This window comes from Chanos chanos, chromosome 1 (assembly GCF_902362185.1).
Source record: "Chanos chanos chromosome 1, fChaCha1.1, whole genome shotgun sequence".
Classification (NCBI taxonomy): Eukaryota; Metazoa; Chordata; class Actinopteri; order Gonorynchiformes; family Chanidae; genus Chanos; species Chanos chanos.
In genome coordinates this window covers 36,950,193-36,974,561 of record NC_044495.1, presented here as the reverse complement: position 1 = coordinate 36,974,561, position 24,369 = coordinate 36,950,193, and the positions used below count along the sequence as shown (strand labels likewise).

Sequence of the window (24,369 nt, the reverse complement as noted above, 5' to 3'; positions counted from 1 at the left end):
TCTACTCAGGTCACACAAAACATCCAACCAGAACTTGCTGGGATCACAGTGTAATAATTAAATAAACAGGCCAGATCAGAATTGAGAACTATTGTTAGTTTTTTCGTTGAGATTGTTCAGCTGATGTTTAAAACTGGGTTAAGACTACTTTGGGGAACAGCGCTCAATCCTCACCTCTAAATCAGGTTTTACAGATTACTTAAGAAAAGAGACAAGATAGAAACATAGCAAATAGGCGCGACAGTAGAATAGAAAATAGAAGCGCCGGTCTGTCCACTCTGTCACCTGGGCAAGAAATGGTGAGAGAAACGCCCGAAGGTGGCTTAGGTTCAATGAAAAAACTGTAGGGACTATCTGTGGGCCAAAACTAACAGCGCAATCGAGGTTCCTTCATTATTAATATAACTTCGAGACCCTTCTTTATCCAGTTACCGCGGCAAACGAACCAGTTGAGCATATGAGCATAGCCTATAGAATATACGTTATGTTACATTAGCCATATTACACTAAAAATACTTCAGAGAAATACTTGGGAAATTTGAAAAGAAAGTTGAGAAAGAAAGGCTATGAACAGACGAAAATTGCCGTTGCTAAGCGTGTAACGTGTTTGCCACACACTTGTTTGAGGGCGCTCTTAGTATACCCAGATGTTGCCCAGTTTGCCGGTGGACAAGCTCTATGCGAGGGACGGGACAAAAAGGAACCAATTTATGACAAATAAATCATAGCGCTTTGTATACTCTTTGCATAACCTTTAGGGTATGTGATTACAGCGTCGTAACACCCACAGATCACATACTTCGATGAAGAGCGTCCATTGGGCGTGTCTGATTATGTCAACAGGTTATGTCACCTGCAACTTCGATCTTGATCTCAAACTCCCTCATTTTCTGAAAATTAAATGATCTATAATCAACCCCAAAAAGTTGTGTAGCGTCATTCATTCCGGACATGCAGCTCAAAAGGAAAATAGTTATATATGGCTATATGTCATTCAGTTCTGACCAAAACATAAAAAGGTCCGAAAAAGTGTATTTGAATTTCACATATTCATAAAGGACACATGCATGACAAAGTGGAACTAATGAATCAGAACTTGATGAACTCGAGCTACGTGACAGCTGATTGTAAAGTTTCTTGTGCGTTTAACCACCATACGAATCATATGCTATACGTGGGCGGGGTAAGAGCTCAAAGGAAGAGCAGAGAGACAGTGAAACAGTTCAGTTTGCCATCGAGCGACCTGTCAGTAGGGGCTGACGCACTCCTCCAGTTTATGTATTTTGTGGACACCTAGATATTTCCAGTAATGTCACCCTCGGTGTCCCCTCGTTTCTTCTCAGAGAAGGAAGTAGCGCGCCATAATACTAAGGAATCATGTTGGGTATTGTTGGGGACACGAGTTTATGATGTGACAGGATTCCTCCGAATGCACCCGGGCGGGGAAGCGCTAATACTGCGTCGGTCTGGTAAAGACATCAGCCGGGAGATAGAGGGTCCACCTCACCGGCACTCCGAAAACGCAAGAAGATGGATGGAGCAGTACTACATTGGCGAAATTGACAGAGATAGTTCTGACGACTCGGAGGTACGTTCCCCCAATAACGAACTTTTACCACAGGTCTTTCAATACTCTTTATAAACATTTTATGGTTTCAGTGATGAAACATGGCATAAAAAGAGCGCCGCACTGCCCAATCTCACATTATGCAGGTGCCCGCGATATTAAGTTCAAAAAGTTATCCCTCGACTCTACCGATACTGAGAAAGCTCTCTGATGATTTTCTTGCTACTCAGTGGTAAACACTTCAATTTCCACTTCCTGAAACTCGCCACTGCTTCCTACCAAATACTGAAAACGAATAGAGTATATTTGCATACCTTAAGTTATTGTCTAATTAGTACCTGTTGTTACTTTGCGCTAGTTTTGAAAATGCATATCGATTAGCGCTCGAAGTTTCTTGATGGTTGTGTGGGAGGTATTACTTTTTGTGTCCACATCGCCTCCCTATAGCAGGTGCTGTCTTTAGAGGAGGCGTTCCTTGGGACTAGTCTATTGGGAGACAAGAGCGAAGCTTCTGTGCTTTCTTGCCTCCCAACAAAAACGTCCTCATAAGAAATATGGGGGAGGGGTCAGGTGTATCTCTTTCCACTCCAGAATGGAATGTCGTTTTTAATTTAAATTGGTAATTCAATATCCAGTGTCAGTTTAAAACCTGTGAAATGTACAGACGATGTTATTTTCTGGTGAAAAAAACAACTACCAAATTGTTAATCTTTGTTTCTCTTATTATAACATAAAATTGCTCATCGTTGTCACGTCAGAGCGATCGCGCGCATGAGTGTACGTGTTTGAAACCTGTCTTTCTTGTTTGTCCGAATAGCACCGTATGACCCCCCAACAGATTAGCTCTCAAAGAAACTTTCCACTCTGTTCCTCAGTGCCGTCAGTGGTTTGTGATGTTCGCACGTGGGGCTGACAGGAGTGCCCTAATATACGAAAGTCAATTTACGTTTATGTGCACTTTGGAAGGAGAGTGGACATCAGTTTTCCCACAGTAAAGTTCTTAAAATGTCTCCACCTTTATCTGTTAATGGCTGTTGTTAACACTTTAGCAGCAGTCACGTCAAATTGGAGACATGGCCCTGAAACAAGACATCGTCCGTTTGAATAGAATCCACAAGAGTATATTTATTATGATGTCAAGAAACACATGCAGTAAGATTCTTTGTGTGTGCCAGTGATTTTGTGAGTGTGTAACCATGTCTCCTGGTGTACGTGGCAGCCGTGGCCTAAAGGGTAGTGAAGCGGGCTTGATGCGGGCTGTTGCCAGTTTGATCCCCAGGAAAAATGTTGGGGTTTGGGGTGTGAATGAACAGTGCCTTCCCCTAACTGCTCTGTGGGTGTTGTGGCTGCCCACTACTGTGTATGTGTTTGCCACTCCCTTGGATGAGTTAAAATGCAGAGGTTGCAGGACTAATAAAGGGATTAAACTTAAACGTCACTCTCTCTTTGGCTGTGGTCTTTGCAACCCTGCTGGTGCTTATCTAAAGTGTTTGGTTTATTCTCCTGTCCTTTCTCGCTAACAGACCGCTGTAGTCATTTCATCGTTCCTCTTCCCACACATCACAAGGATATGAGATCTAATGGAGTAGTGCATGTGACACCTCTGACTTTTCCGTGTGTTACCACAGATCACTACCGTCCGTGCTTGCATCAGGATCTGCTCATGCTCTAACCACATTTTTCACCTTGTTTCAGCTAATTCCATACATCAAATTTATCCTCTGTCCTGGTTTGTGGAGGCAAGCTTCTTACAAAGCCCTCCTTCCCAAACAGCTATGATTACAGTGTAAACAGTTGATGTATCAGGCACCCCTCCTTGTAACAGCATAAAAAAGGCGTTTTCATAGGACCCAGCCCAAACAGCAATCTACCATGTCTCCAGTTTGTTTGGATAGTCGTCCCTACCCCCACTCACCTGACCATATATGAATAATACTAGTGAGTCGTTGGATCTGAGTTCATCAAGGCACACGGGGGTATTTCTCAACATGTCCAACCATCCATTTATTTCTTTTCTCTAAATGTGGAACGATTACCTGTCTATACTGACCGCACATCAGTGTGTTTCCTCTTTAACTCTTTCTGAGTAAGGGTTCAGTAATATTCTACAAAGATTTGGGCAGATTTAGATTTTAAGGGTCTTGATCATCTGTTTCAAGCAGATGCAGAGTACTCCTGGTGGAGACTGACGACTGAGACTGATTCAGGGTGTGTGAATGAAGTATTGTTATAAAATGTGTTTTTGTCACTTAGTCTGCGGTACAGCTGTAAGAAAAAAAGTGTGGTTAAAATGATTTTGAATCTGTATGTCCCTGCTGTGGGCGTGTGCTGCATTTTAAGAGTAGAAAGAGAACTCTTACACTCTTGGGCCACAGACACAAGTAGAGTTGTCAGATGAGGACAGTGGGACCCAATATCCTGAGATTACAGGGAAATCGTCCTATCTTGTCTCATGTAAAAGTAGTACGATTTATTTATTTATTCACATATTCATTTATTCATTTGTACATTTTTTACTTATTTGTGCATGTGTGTTTATTCTGCAAATTGTTGACGATGACACCTCCTCAATATATTCATTTACTAAGTGTTTTTCTCCCTTCTTGTGAACATATTAGTAAAAATTATATTAATTATAAGAATGCCGTGGACTGCCAGAGAATGTAAAATGCACCGAATGCTTATCACCGTGGTGGGAAGATCAACTATACATACAAAATGGGTTAACAACTATGGAACTTTGATCCCACATGGCATGGAAACACCCCGTCCATAAATGCTTACAATACAGGTCTGTAGTAACCTGTTCCCTTTTCAACTTATCGCTTAGAGACGTTGATTTATTAACGGGGCCATGAACTTGCAGAGTGTACCATTTTGACAATTTTTATCATCTGAAGTGGCGTTTTATAATGATAATTTGACCTTTTACAATTTGTGCCTTCACAGTTTTTAACTCCTGCGTTTGCTTAGCCACAATAATGGTTTTGAAAACCACGTTGGGAATCCGTGGAGAGAATGCACTGCTCCTGTAGGAATGATCTAAATACGGAATTTTTTTCCATCCCAAATATCAGCCTCATTAACCTGCTCTGTTCGTAAAATTCTTCGTGTCTAGTAATGTGTAGCAGCATTTAGGTGGCATGTCCAAAGAGACACTGAGGTTATCTCCCAGTCAAAGATCTGCTTTCACTCTGAATTCACAGCTATAAACTTAACTGTCACCAACTGCTCCTGAAACATATTCGTAAGCGCTTATAATCGTAAGCGCTTATGTCAAATATGGGACTTGTGGAGGCTTGCTGTGGAGTCTTTATAGTTTATGATAACTTTCTAATCTGAATTCAAATTAGTCAAGCTCTTGAATTCTGTATTCAAAGACGACTGGATTCTGAGTTTGTCCAGGGAAGTTTTGCTGATAAGGAAGATCTCTCAGTAAGCCTGAAGGCAAGACCAGGCCCAGCGTATTTACCATGTTCACACTTTAAATACAATGATTGTGTATCCAAAAACTGCATTGTTTGGAAGCTTAAAAGGCTTCTCAAACATGAGTCTAAACTGCCCGTGACACAGACGTCTTTTATTAGTCCTCCCGTTCTCTTCTCTCACAACGACTGAGCTGCAGTTTTAGACCCTGCCTGTTCTCAGGGGATTTTATGATGAGAATAAATAGGACAAAATAGGAATTCCTGGTCTCTCAAACTACTCACTCCTTATCATCTGTCCAAACCTGGACTGTGTTTGCAGAGCCATGGGACTAACTAATCAATTCATTAAAAAAAACAAAAAAAACAATTAGAGAACCCTAACCAGGCTAATAACAAAATACTAAAACTTAACTTAGGGTTTGTATGTGTTAGGTTAGTAGTAATAGGCAGTAGTGAAACCAGCTGGACTCGTCGACATGATCTGTCCTGCTCCAATATTTGCTCATACCAGGTCATGAGCATCTGAACTGTGGCTTGGAAAAATGACGTAATGGTTACATGGTGTTATGCAGGTTCCCCTTATGCAAGCACAACCCTTTATCAAGGCAGATAATTAACAAGATAGATAGATACATAGACAGATAGACAGATAGATAGATAGATAGATAGATAGATAGATAGATAGATAGATAGATAGATAGATAGATAGATAGATAGATAGAGAGTTTATGAACCAAGCTTCATTTCAAACTGCATGACAGACATTGTATTCTGTAATTACCAAGACTCGTTGTGTCTGTCACTGATAATTACACACTGATTTTGTTGACTAGATATTATTAGTTTGAGTACTGTTTTCTATATGTGGCTTTATGTGTGTCACTTTTGTAATGGTATGTACTTTTTAATAATTTGCATTATGATCCTTTTTTTTTCGTATAAAAGTAAGCTCAAGTCAGGAGGACAGTGTACAAATGAAAGTTCGTCATATGCACCACACCTCACTGAATACACAAACACAGGAAATGTAAAAAAAAAAAAGAATAAACAAAGACCGGAAATGTTTACACTCGATTGAAAAATATTGGATTTAGATATATCAACATAATAAAGATATGGTTAAGTGCCAACATATCTCAGAAAAGTGAGTGCAAAATGATAAATTCCAGTGGAAGGCATTCTATAGTAACCTTTTGCGAGGTAATTTTTTTTTTTTAAACAGATGATGGTTTATCACTCATCCATGACAGGTGATGGTGGAATATTTTCCATGTAGGAAATGTCATAACATTATAGAGTCATTCCTTATCTTTTGTCTGTTTCACCCTTCCCCGGAAGACCAAGGATCATCAGTACTGCATCTTAATCCACAGTCACACCAAGAATTTTCCCAGTAGTTAGATTCAGACTCAGAATCAGAAACAGTGTACCCAATCCTGGACTGGTAGCAATTTCCTGTGTGTGAGCTAAGCATGTTTTTTACATTAATGTTTAATCTGATGTTTTATAACTGAAATTTGTATGATTCTGAAGTTGATTATTGTTTCCCGTGGCATCATGACCACACTAACCTTTGCTCTGATCATGGCTGTGGGTGAAAGGGACCACTCCTAACACGTTCTACATTCTCAGGTGCACCTTTGTTTGCTCAACACATTCCTCATAGAGAGTGACATCTGACATTGTGCCTGAGCCATTAAAATGATTGATTTTGATGAGCCTATTGACTTAATGCTTGTTAATTCTGTGTAGGAGAATAAATACTGTATCAGCTGTTGAAGTGACTAATGTAACAAACAGTCAGTTAAGGCGCTGTAATGTTTACTGTGTTCACGAATGTGATTGGTCCAAATATCTGAGTATGTGAATCATCCCAATCTAAGTATGTCATCTACATAACTGCTGTCGGAAGAATTTTTGTTACAAAATTGTCAGTGTTGTCTAATCCTTGCTATGCTCACATGGCCAAAGATTGGTAAAAATAGCAGTCACATTCTCATTCAGATGAGAGAGAATTATTGCTTGATTAAAATGAGTTACTGTTGTCCTGTGGGCAGGCTGAAATGATCATCAAGTCAGAGATATCATTTGATCAGTCATCTCGAGAACTCACGGTAGGAGAGACAAACCTTAATGTCAGCCTTCCTTCTGGGTTTGATTGGTTTGTGTAGCATTTTCTCCTGCTGTTTAGTGTCCTTTTTTTAAGGGGTAGTCTTCTAGGATGGACAGCTTGCTGGGTGGAGGACTGCAGTGGGTTTGTGATAAAACCATAAGAGGAATGTCTGAGGGCAGGCCAGTAGGCCGGACTGGTACGTTTCCTCTGTGGATATGAATCTTATTTATCTTTCAATAGCCTTTTTGTTTTTCATCGCATATCCCCAAAGGAGACGGCCAAACGTTGCAGAACATTTTCTGAGATCGTATGTGTGTGAGTGTGTGTGAGTGTATGCGTTTGTGGGGCTTCTATCTGATCATAAGTTCTGCCTCTTGCCACTTGTCAAAGCTGTAGTTTCTAGTCTATTAAGATCTACAGGATAGACCAGGTCAGACCAGGAAGGACTGTTTTTCATAGCCTGTCATTTTAATGGCCCAGTTACTAACCCACTGCTTCTGCATAGCATTCTTCTGATGCTGAGGGAAATTTTAAATAATTCCCTGGAGCTACAGAGACAGACTAGCCTCTGTTATGCTTTCTTAGCTAAGCTGTAACCTCTTGTGTCCTCTCTCTATGGAGATATTCACACATGCTTCTAGCCCCACACCACTGCCAGATAGAGAGAGAGAGAGAGAGGGAATGGGTAGTGAAACCGAGGGAGGGACGGGCACGGTAAAGGAGGAGAGGGGACAAAAAGAGAGCGGTCAGATTGATTAAGACGTCGCGTAAACACAGCCGTCCTCGATCCTCTCAGAGGACGACAGACTTTGCCTGATCTGTAATTGCCTCAAGCTGTCGCTGGAATTCCTCTGAGAGGCCGATCCTGGGAGATGCTGGGTAGAGGCATTGACGTCACCTGGAAGGCTCCATCAACCCAGGCAATGGTAAGAGCCCAGGGACCAAGGGGAGTCTGTAATTGGCTCGAGTAGCTGGAAATGGGGGCTCCCTGGGTGCAAGCTGGAGCACTGCCTAGCAGGGGGCTCCACTGTATCCAACTTTATGCTGCTCTTAAAACCTTGTAACCCAGACACATTAGCCGAATGTATCTGTCTCAGTCAGCCTCTCACAACGCAAACTGTTTTCTGCGGTTCCCCCAGTAATAGAAAGTTTGTGTGAAATCACAAAAAATAAACACACACACATCGAGAGAATTCTGGTGTTGACAGTCAAACTTTTGGAAAGAGTGGCGAGTATTGCTCTTTGGTTTATCTATGCTCTTTGGGTTATTGTCAAATTCAAATCTTGAATTTGAAAAGAAGGGCTGAAGCAGCGATGCATAATAATGCAACCTTAACAATGTGTTGCAGTTGCCATTACAAACAGTAGGTTTGTAAATCTGTGTTTTTATCTCTGGGAATTCATTTGTCTCTATGCTTCATTAACTGTTTGAGCTACCAAGGTATCTGTGACTGAAACAAGCACATTGTGTAGTATTTCACAATACTTACCGTGTGTCACAAAATGACAGGTGCCACAACAAGTTTTTCTTGCAGACTGGAATCAAGTGGGGCAAACATCTTTCTTAACCTGGTGAAGTGCTTTTTTTCTTTTTTTTTTAACTGCCACACCCAGAAATGGGCCTCTTAAGAAATCGTCATGTAATGTCTTCATAAAGGTGGTATTCACCATATGGCTGCCTCCGCATGTCTGGAGTGTTCCAGTACCACAGGTTTCTGGAAAGTTCTGTTGATCAAACACTTATGGAACTCCTAAACAAAAGCTCAGTGTTGCTCAATGCAGACCTCACATTCTCTAGAACTGCTCTAAAACTGACATAAAGCATACCCAGAGAGCGAAAAGCTTTACTTAAACTTATTGTACGTTTGAGTGTTTATATACCTTGTTCAATTCAAACTGTTTTAACAGACAAGTGAACATCTGATAAAGGCTATATTAAACCTCGCATTGCATTAATCTAATCTAATCTGATCTAATCTCATTTAAAATTCATGGTGGCAGCACTATTTCAGGAATGGCATTCATGATCATGTGGTGGTTTTGCATAAGTGTTTTGTATCATGTGGTGTTTTATGTTATAGTGTTCAGCAGTGTTTGGATACCATTCAGCTTGATTGTTCTTGTTTTTATTGTCTTTTAGACATCCACAATCTCTAGCTCTTTATGGAAAGCTCTGGCCACGTGAGTCTTATCCTGATCATTTGAACTGTGTGATGTGGAACTAGTTTATGTGTGCTAACTTGCAGATGCAGGGACCTTTGCACCCATACTTGTGGGTACGGCGAGAAACAACTGTCATAATAGGATCACAATAAAACCTGCCCCAGTTAGAAGAAATTTGTTTACCTCCGAATGGCCAATCTGTCAAAAGACAATGTGCAATGGAAACTGTCATGCTTTTATCAATTGAGGAGGGGTTTGACTGTTCTCTTTGGTTTTTCCTCCAATGCCACACCTACTCTTTGTTCATAAACGTACACCACTTTTTTTTTTTCTTTTACAAGTACTCTCACAAATCTTAATGCTTACAATGACCGGAGGTCTGTCTGTCGCATTCCTGCTCCAAATTGACCATTTCTGCTCCACCTGGTCTTCAAAGCCTTGTCAGGCCTTGAGGGATGGAGAGTAACAATAGGTGAGAGAGGGAAAGGGAAAGAAAAAAAGAGAGGAAGAATCCAAGTATCTGGCCAGACAGGTTCCACCAGTTCCCTTTGACACTGTTTGTTCTGCTCTGACATCCCCATTTGTTGAGAGAGAGAGAGAGAGAGAGAGAGAGAGAGTCAATCTTTGTGGACCACCCTCCACCTCCCGTCTCATGACTTTGAAAGGTGGAGCTGCTTTACCCCACCCTGTTATGAAGTCTGCTCTTACAGTTTCTCATTTTTTTCACAGTTAGGAGTTTGGAAAGGGGAGGGCAAATCTGAGCCTAGATCTTCTTTGAAGATGACTAATAAGAAGGAGCTTTAAAAAAAGTTGGGACACTGAATTAAAGGGTGGATGAGACTCATTGACCAATCAGAGATCATGGGCAGGTCATGTGCTTAGATATGTTTGACGATGTGATGTGTCATAACGTCTGTCTCAGAGATTGCCCGTCAATCAAATTTCAGTTACAATTTAATTTAACACCGACTAAATGAGAAACTTGCTTCATTTTGATGTTTTAGTTGTTATGGTTTTAGTGGCTGTTTATATTACCAAATTTTATCTAGCAAGTAAATTATGGCCAAAGTCCCATGTAAGTAAGATAACAAAATGCTTCTATAAGAGAACTGCTCTCACATAAGAAATTACTGTGTGTTGTTATTGTAATACTGACTAAAAGGAGCAGGTAAGAATTAACTACACACATAAGCAGTGCCCTGAGAGAATCAAACGCAGGGCAATTTGTTGAAACTAATTTAACAACCGGAATTTTTTTCTGCCCTCACCCATTATCTACTTATGTCAACGTGACTGAGAAAACATGCTTCATGAGGTTTCTATAGTGTGTTGTGTTTAAGCGAGAGTGTGAAGTACGTGCATCGGAGTTCTGTGTACTTTTATGACTAACCCGAATCGATGAGTGACAGGTAAGGTTTCACTCACAACATCAGGAAAATGGCAGCTCAATCATGCATCGGTGAGGCATTTTTAGTGTTGTAGAGTTGATCGTAGCATTAGTGGACGGTCGGTGTTTATGACAGGCAGTAACCCCCCTATCTGATTCTTCCTTGTCCAGGTCTGTCTCCTGGCACCGACATGATAACAGTTAACCATTCACCAGGACGATCATTCAGAGGTTGTGTGAACCCACCCCCACAACCATGACAGCTTTGAGAATCAATGCTGTCATCCTTAAACTGACAATCAGTTTTCCAGCCACTGTCATTGACTGTTTACACTGTTATGTAGCTCTGTTTCTCCTCATTTTCTTTAGTTACCCTGGCCAAAGCTCTGATACGCACCCACCCTGATTTTAGTAAGCGTAAACTCAAAAGCGCTAGCCATATTATTTTTCGCTTTAGATAAACTCACCGCCCTAATCTTTAATGAATTAGCCTTCATTAAGGCTTTGTTAAAAGCTTGTTTCAGGCTTAGTATGAGTTTTATCACTCTCAGTTGATTTCATCATTACCATTGCCTTAGTATTGGGGTATGGAAAAGAAGTCCCCTCTCTGATACGCACCCACCCTGATTTTAGTAAGCGTAAACTCAAAAGCGCTAGCCATATTATTTTTCGCTTTAGATAAACTCACCGCCCTAATCTTTAATGAATTAGCCTTCATTAAGGCTTTGTTAAAAGCTTGTTTCAGGCTTAGTATGAGTTTTATCACTCTCAGTTGATTTCATCATTACCATTGCCTTAATATTGGGGTATGGAAAAGAAGTCCCCTCTCTGACATGGCCAGTTCGTCAGAGAGCTCCAAACCCTTTTACTCCCCTCTCTGTTTCAGTGACGTTCTCTACCTGAAGCTGAAGATGCTAGTGGTAATTTGGCGCGTGCATGAAAGAGTGCAGAATTTCGTTATTTGGATCGCCGTGTAGACATTTAAATGAGTTCTCAGCGACACGGCGAGGAAACTTTGACCCCGGCGTGTGTTTTTTTTTCTTTTTACGGAGCAGCTGCCCATCCCCACCACCGATGACGCACGGCGGTGCTGTCCATCCGATAAGCCTTAACAACAGCCGATATTCGTTTAATCTGTCGTCATATTTAGGGCCTCCATTACCACAGAGTCACAGCTCATGCAGTACTGTGTACTTTACACAAACACATACTGACTCATCTCAGCCCACACTTTAGCTCTAAAACTCCAATGAATAATGATTGCGACTCGGTCGCTGTTGTGCATACAACCCTCAAGATATTGGTAAACTTACTGTTCACAAAGAAAAAATTGCTGTATGGACAGGTTAAACAAAGATACACATTAAAACAGTTTTGAACCGGCATCCCACATAATACACACGATGTGTGTGTACAGGAAGTTTCAAGGATGAGATGAGACCAATTTGGCTGGAAGCAGAAATAAATATCGGTCAGACGACTGTTTCGTATTTAAAATTCTTACAACTGCTGGCACAAAAGCATTCTTGTGTCTATTGCTCCTACACCTTGGAATTCTAATCTTGTGGCGGGACATTAGCAGCTGAAATTCACTATGGAGTGGGAGAGAGAAAGAGAGAGGTCCACTGGGGATGAATCTGACTTTTCTTTGTATTTATATGGAGCTTAGAATATTTCTTCTTGTGGTGTATGAATGTGTTTGTGTGTGTTAGTGGTCGTCTGTACACTCTGGGTAGGGTGAGAAGTGTTAAATACAGGGTCTTCTTGTTGGTAAGCAGTTGGATGGTGGGATGAATCGTGGGTTTTGTGATGTTAGCTGAGCTGTTGGTGGTGCATATGGCCTTGCTGACCTCTGCCCAGTGAAGAACTCACATCCCGTGTCATCTCTTCCCAATTACTTCCACCTTCAATCTTTCTACCAGCACAGTGTTTGCCCTGTTCCAGTTGTGCCAGTCTGTGCCAGTCTCTCCATGGTCCCTATTATTTATTCTCTCATCTCCTCCTTTCTCTTTTACTTTCTCTCTCTCTCTCTCTCTCTCTCTCTCTTTCCCTATGCAGATAGTTGCGTGGGTCTGGGCGGGGGTGGGGATACACACACAGTGACCCTCACTGTCATTGCCCTGCGTCCATCGCTATGCTGCTTTGCAAAGAGACGTCCATTGTGTCGACTATGGTCTTTCCAAGGCCTCTGCCCCATAGCCTGTTAGGGACCAGTGTGCAGAACTTGCCCATCCCCCTCTCTCTCTCTCTCACTACCAAGACCTGGCCCCACACTCTGTCATTGCTCCACCTCCTTTATCAGGGTCAGTGTGGAAATCCATGCTTGTACAAGAGGAAAGGAAATTTTGTAGTCACCGTCCGTTTGCACAATGGTGGCATGGTATGTAAAGTACACCATCCCACATGTCTCGCGAACATGCTGCAAATGAAGAGCGTTGTGCTGCTATTTGCATTTAGTTTCGGCAACACTGGAGCTGCGAAACCTCCATCAACGTTTCACACATTGCTTGCATTCTGCGACATCCCAGACTTGTGCCATTTGGTGGGTAGACAACTCAACATGACTTAACCATTTTCAAATCATTTATAACCCCACAGAGGAGGTGCAACATCCTAATGTTCCCACTAAATACCACGAAAATCCATTTACAAACAAAGCTATTCCCACACAGAGCGATGAGAGAAGGGAGAAAGAGGAGAAGTTGGTGGAGCTGTGCTGAGAGGAAAAGGATGGAGGAGGAGATGGTGTTGTGTTTGTTGTGAAAGTTAACTCATTCTCTGAGGGTGAAGAGGTGGAGTGTTGCTTCACTTTTATTCAGGCTGACCTAACATGAAGAGATCATTTTGTGGAGTAATGAAAGTTACAAAATGAATATAAAGCAAGCGTGAAGAAAGATTGAAGGGTGCAGTGCTATCTGTGTGGCAGGGTTATTATAGTTACCAAAACCTAAGACTAAAACTAAAGCTAGCAGTGAAAACATAAGTTCATTAACTTAAATAAGAATAAACACAAAAAACTTAATAAGAACAAAAAAAACTTAATAAAAACTACAGTGAACAATGCAACACGAACTAAAACGAAATAGAATTGCAGGTAAAATCAGCTTCGTTTCCATTTTCGTGGCATTTCGTTTTCTTTCTTCCTTTTTCAACTTCTATAAATCAAGGCTTTCCTCATAATACCTGAAAAACTAAAACTAACGCTAAAACTAATTAAAAAACTGAACTAAATCTAGTCAGTTCCTCAAAATAAAGATAAAAATAAAAATACTTATGCACTTGTAAAACTAACTAAAACTAAACTGAAATGAAAAACCAAACCGAAAGAGTAAATAAGAATAAAAACTGATGAAAATTTCAAAACTATACTAACCCTGCTGTACAGCAGTGGAAACTTTTCTGGTGAGCTTAACTGGTAGTGTTGTTTGGGAGTTTCCATGGTGGGATGTACTTGAAAACTGGTGGTTGGATTGATAGGCTCTCACCACTTAGCTTGCTAACCACATAAGCCCACACACACACAAACAGAAACCACACATAAATACATATAGTCTAACCAACATAAAACCAAGGTCGCCCCTAGTTGTCAGCCCCTAACACACAATACTTTCATTGAACTGACCTAGTTTGGTATAAATATATGATGAAGTCTAACCACCACATATTTATTCTGTCTTCTACCGAAGTATAGCACAGCACAGTAGGACAGCCCACATGTTTAATAAGCACATTAAGCTGTGCTTATACTGTGTATGTAGTCCTAATGCAGTCAAACACATATCAGATACTCTGAATCTGAACGTGAGACTGTAAAGGACGTGTGAAGGTGGTCATGTTCCCTTTAGTCTCTGTGCCCTTTCTCTGAGGTCTTCCCTCAATCACTCCACTCCTGTAAAAGAATATGGCCCACATCACATGTACCACCTCACATGCACACAATAAAACGCAGATGAACATAGTTTTATGACTTTTGCTTGCCACTATATTGCTTGCCACTATCTCTTGATGTTTGATGATGTTCGTTTTACCATCTATGTACCATATATATATAAATATGTATAAATATATATATATATATATATTTTAATAGTCTTAGTTCCAGTGCATTTATCATTTGTGGCATTCAGCCAGTCCAAACAGATATGGAGTGTCTATATTAATTCTCTATCTATATTATAATCCGATATATAATATTTATATTATCTATCTATATCAATTCTTCTCAATGATTGTTCAAATCTGCTGAGAATATGCAGGAATTCTTATTGATTTTTGAACTGAGCTCAGATTTGATCTTGCAGGAGCTTTATCTGAGATCTTAGTTCTTCATTGTTTCCTATGAATATTTTAGACTCAGTCATGATTTAAAATTATTTTACGTTGTGTACATTTTAATGATATCCATACATATTTTAATTATATTAATTACACTGATATATAGCAATTATGTTTCAATGAACTGAACTGAACACGAAGCTGGTTTTTTTTTTTCTTTTTGAATGAGTGTGGGTTGTTTTGGTTTTTTTTGGTTGAAATGTGAGATAGAGCTGAGTGTGCCATGGCAGCTCATAAAAGCTAATGTATATTGAGAGTCATTCCTAGTCAGCAGTGTGAAGTGTCTGGGAAGTGTTTGACTGAGCAGTTAGTCTAAGATCGCCATGACAGTCACTATAACTACCTCTGTTTGTTTCCATCTGTCGTTCCCCTGGAGTATTGTCCTAACTGCTGGTTTGGCGTTTATTTGTGGTTTGTGTGTGTGTGTGTGTGTGTGTATATGTGCACGAGCTAACACTACCACTTAGTTTAGTGGTAGTGTTATGTTAGAATTCATGTTTGGACTGAGAACATGCTGTCTCCACTGTGAGGACGGCTGTACTCTACATCACCAGAGGTGTACCACAGTGCTACAAAACCCATGTGACAGGACCACAAAATAATGAACCGCATTGCAGGGCTACCAGAATGCTGCCACTAAACAACACTGTTACACTATGAAACCTGCATTGCACTGCAGCACTGAAAAAACTGCACTGTAGCACTGCAACTAACTAAAGCATCAACATACACTGACTACAACTTTATAAATACCACATTACAACACACTACACTGCTACAAAGCTAAACGCTACTACAAAACTAAACTATTCTGCCGTGCTTCCAGTCTTGCCCACACGAGATACCAGTCACTGGGGAAACTGGTGTGTCTCAGTGTAAACAGAGGGACGTCCAGTGAAGCACGTATGCATCAGTTATAAAGGGGTGTGTCTGGCTATAGTTTTATAAATCTGCTATCTCTGATTAGTACAAGTGCTGGCTGTTGTCATATAGTCACATGATTTTACCAGTGAATGAGGAAGGTGTACAGGCAATGTGACAGAATTACAAGGTTAACAAGTCATCATGAGATTGGAGTGTGTTTTTTTTATATAGCAGTTAAATGAACCAGCGTCAATGCACATTTGTGTGTGTGCGTGTGCGTGTGCGCGCGTGCATGTGCATGCGAGTATACGTGTGTGTGTGCATCTGTGTGCGCACTCGCATGTGTGCGTGTATGTGTGTGTGTGTGTGTGTGTGTGTGTGTGTGTGTGTGTGCTTGTGTGGTGTGTGTGTGTGTGTGTGTGTGTGTGTTTGTGTGTGTGTGTGTGTGTGTGTGTGTGTGTGGGTACGTGTGTGTGTGTGGGCACGTGTTATGAAAGCATGCTGTTTCAGTTTTATATGTGTGTTTATGAAAGCATATCAGTTACAACCCTGAACCAGTGCAATAGAGTATTTGGCAAGGTTGAGAAAAGAGAGAAGGAAGGGAACGAAAAGGAGAAGGAAAAGAAAAGCAGGATGCACAGTGTGGTCAAATAATGAGTGTCTAGTGGCCAATATGAGAAACCGAGAGATCTGGATCTTCAAAAGAATGACTGTGTTGGTTTTAAGGTGACATGGCACACTTGAATAAAGTTAAAAACAACCTGATGAGTAGAGTAAATCCATGAGCCCAGGCCCTGCACCTGTCATCACATCCATTTATAAATGAACAAGCCAGTGTTGTTCTACTCACTTCAGCATTTCATGGCTTATGCAGTATTTTATATAAAATGTTTTTGTTTTTTTTCTGCTCAACGGTTTCTTATCATTGGACCCCGTGGCTCCATTAGATGTGGATATATAGAGATAAACAGAGAGAGTACGGTAAAAAGAAGACTTGGGAGTATCTTGAGTTAGTAGAGTTTGAGTGGTTGAGTGTATGTGGTTGGCTGATGGTAAGTTGTTGCGGAGATGTGCGTGCGTGTGTGTGCGTGTGTGCGTGTGTGTTACTGTTAGTGTCTGTGTTTGTGTTTGTGCACACGAAATGTGGTGAAAAGGAAGGGTAATCACTGTTTTGGCTTGGAGCTATACACTTGGCTGATAGAGTTGATTAATATTTCACCTGTCTGGGAGTGTTCACATGACCCAGCCAGAGTCCTTTGAAGGGTGTGTAAGATACACACACACACCCATGCACATGCTAGGGAAATAGCTCCCCCTCAGGGGAAATCAAAAACTGTGTGTGTGTGTGTGTGTGTGTGTGTGTGTGTGTGTGTGTGGGTACGTGTGTGTACGTGTGTGTATGTACAATGATTTCCAAGGATAGGTGAGAAGGTTCGCTAACCATGACCCTTGAGAGGTTTTAGCTTAAGTAATGACACTTACTGAGCCTTCCTCTTGGCTGCCCTCTAACGACCTTCAAATGAGAGCGTCTGGGCTAATCATTCTTATGTGCTAACTGCGTCAATTAAAAACAACAACACCAAAAAACAACTTTTCATTTGTCTGTCTAAAATCCTTTTCTCATATCTGTGTGAAAACTTATTTTCAAAGTGAAGTAAAACTTAAATATGAGTCTTTTTTTTAAGCCTAGTTGAAATGAAAATGGCATATTTGGCCTGTATAAATCCAAAACCCACATATATAAACTGCTATGATAACCTCCAAAACACTTCATCATACTGTAAATGAGTTTAATGAGTAAAATTTAAATTAATAAAATGGATTTAATGTCAAGAATGTAAAGAATGGCGGTTGCGGTTCATATACTTTTTTTTTTTTTTTTCCCTGAGTCTGATCATTATTGTGACTGACTGCTTTGTGAAATTTAGCTGTTTGAAACTGTCAAAAGTTATGAAATAAACCTGTGGTCGTTTCCTTTTGTTCCACAGACCCTGAGAGAGAGGAGGAAGAAAGCCCAGCACGAATATACAGCAGAGGAAGATACCATTGGCATTAGCAAATGCAGTAAAGTCGACCTCGATAAGGTGAGAGAGAGAGAGAGAGAGAGAGAGAGAGAGAGAGAGAGAAGGAAACAAGGTTCCTGAGTATTTGTAATCATTACAAGATTTATATCAGCAGAATACATATTTGGCTTTGTTTCTGGCTGAGAGAGCTGGAAAAAAGAGCTGAATTTTTTTCAACATAAAGTAATACTTTTACTTTAATTACATAATACTCTAAAATACAAAATGTGCCTTAAAATGCAAAATTTGTCTAAATACATCATTTATAACGGCATCTGTCAAGGTCATCTCCGATGTTAATGTCGCAGTGGTGTTTTAAAAGGTGATGTTGCTTCTCTCTGAGTTTCGGAGGAGTAGAAGTATAGAAAGAGCAATATTTTTAGATACAAATCACCTTATGAACCTCACTTTGTAACTCACTCACTCACGTTTAGCCCGCGCATGCACAAGGACGTCTCCGGAATCTGTAAACTGCGTGAAAACTTTTTCTGAAAACACAGTTTTGACAGAACATTCACCTCTGTTTATTCTTCACATCAACAGACTATATACAACATGCAAAACTGTCACCATTTAATACGCATGCAAATCTGTCACCATTTCATACGCATGCCTGTTTCAAACAAGCAGTGACTGCTTAGGAGTGGTCCTCTGCATCTGTGTGTCCTTGTTAAATAAGATGTAGGGCTGAAAAAATAAGATAATAAAGAGTCAAATGAAGATGTACACAGTGTACACAAACATGGCATGTAAGTATTTATACATGGTTTTATTTATCCGCTTAAGGCCAACAAAACCATGGGAATATGTACAACTGAAGCAAAAAAAGAGAGAGAGAGAGAGAGAGAGAATATTCTACAGTATTTGCTACTGCTGTGTGACACTTTGTTCCAATATTTATATATGATTTCGTATCAACTTTTTGAAGTCATTTGAATTTTATGCAGAAGGGGGAGGGGGAGGAGAACCTGACAAAATATATCTGTCTAGATTCTCTCCTGAAGCGAGGGTTGACATGGCACTTAAATCCAAAATATGTCTCTTTCTTTCTCTCTTTCTCTGTCTCTCTCCCTTTCTCTCTCTCTCTCTCTATTTAATTCAGCAGTAATAAACACAGATCCTACAGAATTGTGGGTCTTACTCGTGTTCACACTGGTCTGTCTGTGTGTGTGCATTGCACAACCATCAGTCTGTGGGCCAATGACCCACCGTTCATCCAAAGGCCTAGGTCTCTACACTCTCCATCTCTGTGTGTGTGTGTGTGTGTGTGTGTTTTCCTGCCGAGCACAGAGATGTGACCAGTCCACAGGACATTCACCCTTGTTACACAGAACAATGCTCAAAAGACTGTGTCTTTGCTATTAAGAGAGAGAGAGAGAATCCTGCTCACCAAGCACCAACCAAACCAACACTGCAATCAGTATATCACCTCACCCATAGTCAGGCTTGTTTTTCAGCCTCAAAGCAATTGTGTCATTAACCGACGAACTCGCCATATGTTGATCATCATGACAGCATTATTTAACTGACTGACATAATTATATGAAATGAAGTAATGAGGGACCCCCACCCCCATCCCCACCCCCCAGAAAAAAAATGTGCATTAACACTGGATTAACTAGACTGGGAAGTGAGACAGACAAGCTATTGTACTCAGCAGATCCCGTCTGCAGATACCAAAAATGTCACCTCATTCTTAGGAAGGAAGAGTTTGACATTCCAAAAGAGTTGAGAAATGAGAAACATCTACTGCTCTTATAGACTGGGGTTCTGACAGATGACATGTGACATTTTTCCTCATTATTCCCTGTTCATTTCCTGTCACGTGTAAAATACGTGGAACGGACACCAGCCTTTCACAGAATCCTTTCATCTAACACAGATGAGCTGCCAGCTCTAATCCTTTCTTTGATTGACTGGCAACAGGTAATTTAATTTTTCAATCCTGTAGAAATGCTTTGTGATATAAACAGAATAGCATTTACTTTTCATTAAATCCATACTTGTTCCGGAACAGGAATTACACTGAGTTTACCCCGACCGGAGCAATTTTTTTTATCTGTTTGAGTTGGAAAATGGTTGCTCTGTCAACTGCTTTGATCTTATGAAATGTGCCACATACACTTCACTTTCACTCTCCTGCCCCCTACTGGCCATCCCAACAAAATGACCCATACCTGAGAGCTGTGATGAAATAGTACACCTGCTGTAACGGGAGTGGTTCGGCAATGATAGCATTGTTTGTAACGTGTTTCAGTTGCTACATTAAAGCGCCTCTATTTATATATTAAGTCTGTATCTAGTGTTATGTTTCAGTGAGATAATGAAGTGCTTTGTCATGCTCTCTGTAGGATCTGGTGGACTGGAGGAAACCCTTGGCTTGGCAGGTGGGCTACCTGGGCGAGAAGTATGACGCGTGGGTTCACCAGCCCGTGGACCGGCCCATTCGTCTTTTCGAGTCAGAGTTCCTGGAGGCCAGAACCAAAACATCATGGTACCTGAGCACATGTGACCTAACAGGAATTCCTTTCTGCTCTTGTCCTTATGCATGCATTTTTGATGGGAGACTGAATGCTTACATGCAATCTGCAATCTGTCTGTCTGTGTGTGTGTGTGTGTGTGTGTGTGTGTGTGTGTGTGTGTGTGTATGTGTGTATGTGTGTGTGTGTGTGTGTGTGTGTGTGTGTGTATGTGTGTTTAGGTACATGGTCCCAATTGTTTGGATGCCAGTGGTGATTTATCTGAGCTGGTACTGCTATAACATGCTGGCACAGGAGAGAACCAGACTCCACATCACAGAAGGTAATACTCTCTCTGTTACACACTCACACACACACACACACTCATACACACACAGAGACACAGAGAGTCATGGACAACATACAAAAATAACTCAAATATAATTCAAATTAATAATAAATTGAGGCATTTGTTTAAAATTTGGGAATAATACATCTTCAGTAATACAGAAACTTGTGGTTTACTTTGTCTAAATGCTGTCTTTTTTTGGAGCTATTTATAAAGTCAACCAAAAGCACGAATTCTCTATCTCTCTATCATCCTTTCTCTATCTTTTCATTTAGACTACTCCGTCCTGGTTCACAAGAGCAGCTTTCCCTTCATCTTCCTGGCGGGTATGTTTCTCTGGTCCTTTGTCGAATACTGCATCCACCGTTTTGTCTTCCACATGCGTCCGCCGGCCCACAACTATTACCTCATCACCCTCCACTTCCTGCTCCACGGACAGCACCACAAGGTGAGAGACCTGCTTCTGTAAGCGTGCCCAAAACTTCTGTCCTAAAAGAGGTGCACCACGAGGTGACGGAGGCACTCCTGTAACCCTGCCCAAAATTACAGTCCCAACAGAGATGCCAATACAGTCACAGCCTCTACTCAGAATGAGGGTCTTCCTTGAACTCCTGTCGTTTCATATGTGAAACTCGTCTTGTCTCACAGATAGGACAAACAACTAGTATAGCTTTTTGATGTTCTCCCTCCATTATGTCAAATATGAAAAGTCAAACAGGCAGGCAACAATGAACTCTCGGTAGGAAGATGTTGTCAAATTATGTATTGTAATAGCAAAAGAACTGATAAGAACAGCAACGCCCATGGTTTCAGACATCTAACAGTTCAGGGGTTGTGGAACACATATCATTTTTCCTTCAGTGGTTTTACTGCTTTAACAGTGTGTTCTCTCTCTCTCTCTCTCTCTCAGTCTCCATTTGACGGCTCGCGGCTGGTGTTCCCACCCGGCATAGCCTCCATCGTGGTAGGGAGCTTTTACCTGGTGCTCCGGCAGCTCTTCCCTGAGGGTCTGGGGCTTTGTCTGTTTGTGGGAGGCCTGTGTGGCTATGTGGTCTACGACATGATCCACTACTACCTGCACTACGGCTCCCCCCAAAAGGGCTCCTACCTGTATGGGCTGAAGGCCTATCATGTCAAACACCACTTTGAGCACCAGAGAGCAGGTATGGGCTTCAGCAGCATCAGGTTGTGTACTGTGCAGTGAACTATAGAGCGTTACACTGCTGTTATTGGCTGTTTGTTTGTTTGTTTGTTTGTGTATCTTTATATCTCACATAGGTGTTTTCTGTTTACTCTGTCTGGTGTTGTTTATTTTAACGATGGTAGACTCCATGTACAGTCAATGGAAGAGAACTGGAGTGTGCCGAAGCACTGTTATGTTTGCAGTACATTCCTGCATTTCACTTTTAAGCACTCGTTCATTCTTTCACTTAACTGTTTTGGGTGGGGTTTTTTTTTCCCCTGTGTGAAGACACTTGGTAATCAGTCACCTGCCTCACAGTGCCTCTGCAACTGATATTTTGTACCTGTGTTGTCCGATAAGCTAATGATTAATGTCAAAGTACTTTTGCTCTCTCCTTCAGTTTGGAACCTTTAATCAAATGATGTGTCTGGTGGCCCGAGCCAGAACAAAACACAGTAAAGCTTTCATTCGTGTAGTACAGGCTTATTGTATTTGGTATTTACACGTCCTCAGTAGCATGATGTTAGTTGTCCAATTTGCCTATTGAGATTAGTATGTGCCTGTGGTGAGGTCTGTAGCTGTTTGTTGTTTTTGCTGCTCTGCCTCCACAGTTTTGGTTTCATCCATGTCCCCTCACGGCTTGTGTTCTATCTTTATTTTTTCAGGTTTTGGAATAACGACCAGGTTCTGGGACTATCCTTTCAACACAGCCATCCCCGAGGAGACCTTTTAGCCAGTCTCCATGACAACAGCCACACAGGAAGCACCCCCCCCAACCTAGCCCCCACCCCGCCCCCCACCCCTTACCCTCTCTCACCCATTACTCTGCTTCATAAATGCTTCAATCTGGTGTTTCATATCCTCCAGCAACCCCCCCCCTCCCAACACAACCACCTACTGCTAAGTTACAGCTTACACAAACATAAACGCAAGCAGCAACACCTCCATTCTCCCCCATTGTATCCACCTGCCAATCAGAGAGAGAGGGTGTGGTCATGAAGATGACTGAACGGAACCAGAATAGGGGTTTTTATATTTATATATAAATGTACTGATAAATCAGGAATTTTTTTTAAAATAAAGAGTCATTTAAGGATCTTTATATTTATATATAAATATATAGATAAATCAGGAGACGTTATAAAAATGTTTAAGAAAATACCTTTGTTTTACGAGAATACAGTGAAAGCACTGGAATATCAAAATCACCATATTTGCCCACCATATTTGTCAATAGTCTGTACAGAGAGAGAGAGAGAGAGAGAGAGAGAGATGATTAGAAAGTGTGAAGGAGTGTGAATGTGAAAGAGAGCATGAGAGAGGATGAGTGAGTTAGTTTTAGTGTTAAAGGAAAAGAAGAGGAAGAGGTAGGTGCCAGGCCAGGGTTATTACCTGTGGAAAAAAAAAACCCTCAGGAAACTAAAAAAAATGCCCAGCTTAATTTTCCTCAGTGTTCACGCTGCAAACTCATTTATCGACCATTAATTTTCCACATCTGCCTGTCAGTCTCTCCTTTCTTACAACCTGTGTCATAACTTCGTTTGTTTGTTTTTTTCTACTGTTCAAAGGTTTTAGTCTTTTACTCTAGGCCTTAAATTCTTCTCAGAACGTTTATGGGACGCGTTGACCTCTGTAACTAGCGTCTTGCCCTGACAGGGACATTTGACTTTTAAATATGTGGGAAGAGTGTTTCTACAGGGCTGATCTGCTTTATCAAAACAATTCTGACTTGTTGCTGCAGTTTTACTTCTGTACATTTTCTAGCTAACATATGCCAAGTGATTTACGAGTAGAACAATGTGCTGGATTGGCGTTGCTTTAGCCATTTTCTTCACACTTTGCATTTGCTGTCGTGAAGTGGGAAGAATGAAAGAAAGAGAGAGAGATAGATAGAGAGAGAGAGAGAGACAGGGGGTGGCTTTCAGCACGTTTAGCTGGTGCTTGTGTATTGTCATGTTTACTGTGACAGAGCTGTGCAGGCATGAAGCCAGGAGCTTGAAACTCTACTGCATTGGAGGCGTTGCTTGGTTACCATAGTCACAATGCGATTAGACAGGTGTGTCAGGTGTGAGGTGACTTGCAGGGAGATTATAAAACGAAGGAAAAGGACAATGACATCAAAGCGGAAAGAAGTAAATCGTACGTGGGAGCCATAAGTTTGATTTTTTTTTTTTTGTTGGTTGTTGTTGTCAGGGCAATTAAGGCAAACTTTACCATTTAGTAAAGTGGCTCCTTCCTTGATGATGTCAGTGTCCTTTCCTTCTGTTATGCTCCCAGATACACACCTGTGTGATAGATGTGGCCAATGCGCCCCCTGCTGGGGTGATGATGTGTTGTCTGACCAGTTTGCAGGAAGGAGCTCAAGATCCATCCTTGGCTGACCTCTCTGCTGTTCACACTGTTTGAATGAACAAGATAAAAAAAAAAAAAAAACAGAAAAAAAATGTTCACTGTGGTT

General features: G+C 41.1%; 1 protein-coding gene across 1 annotated transcript; it reads left to right on the top strand.

The window, feature by feature from the left end:
- Nucleotides 1–1,245: 1,245 nt before the first annotated feature.
- On the top strand, nt 1,246–22,946 carry fa2h (fatty acid 2-hydroxylase). The gene is made up of 7 exons (XM_030778308.1): nt 1,246–1,588; nt 17,846–17,941; nt 20,272–20,414; nt 20,622–20,722; nt 21,004–21,176; nt 21,639–21,891; nt 22,577–22,946. The coding sequence occupies exons 1-7, from the start codon at nt 1,310–1,312 to the stop codon at nt 22,642–22,644; spliced, it is 1,113 nt and encodes a 370-aa protein (XP_030634168.1). The 5' UTR covers nt 1,246–1,309; the 3' UTR covers nt 22,645–22,946.
- Nucleotides 22,947–24,369: the final 1,423 nt, after the last annotated feature.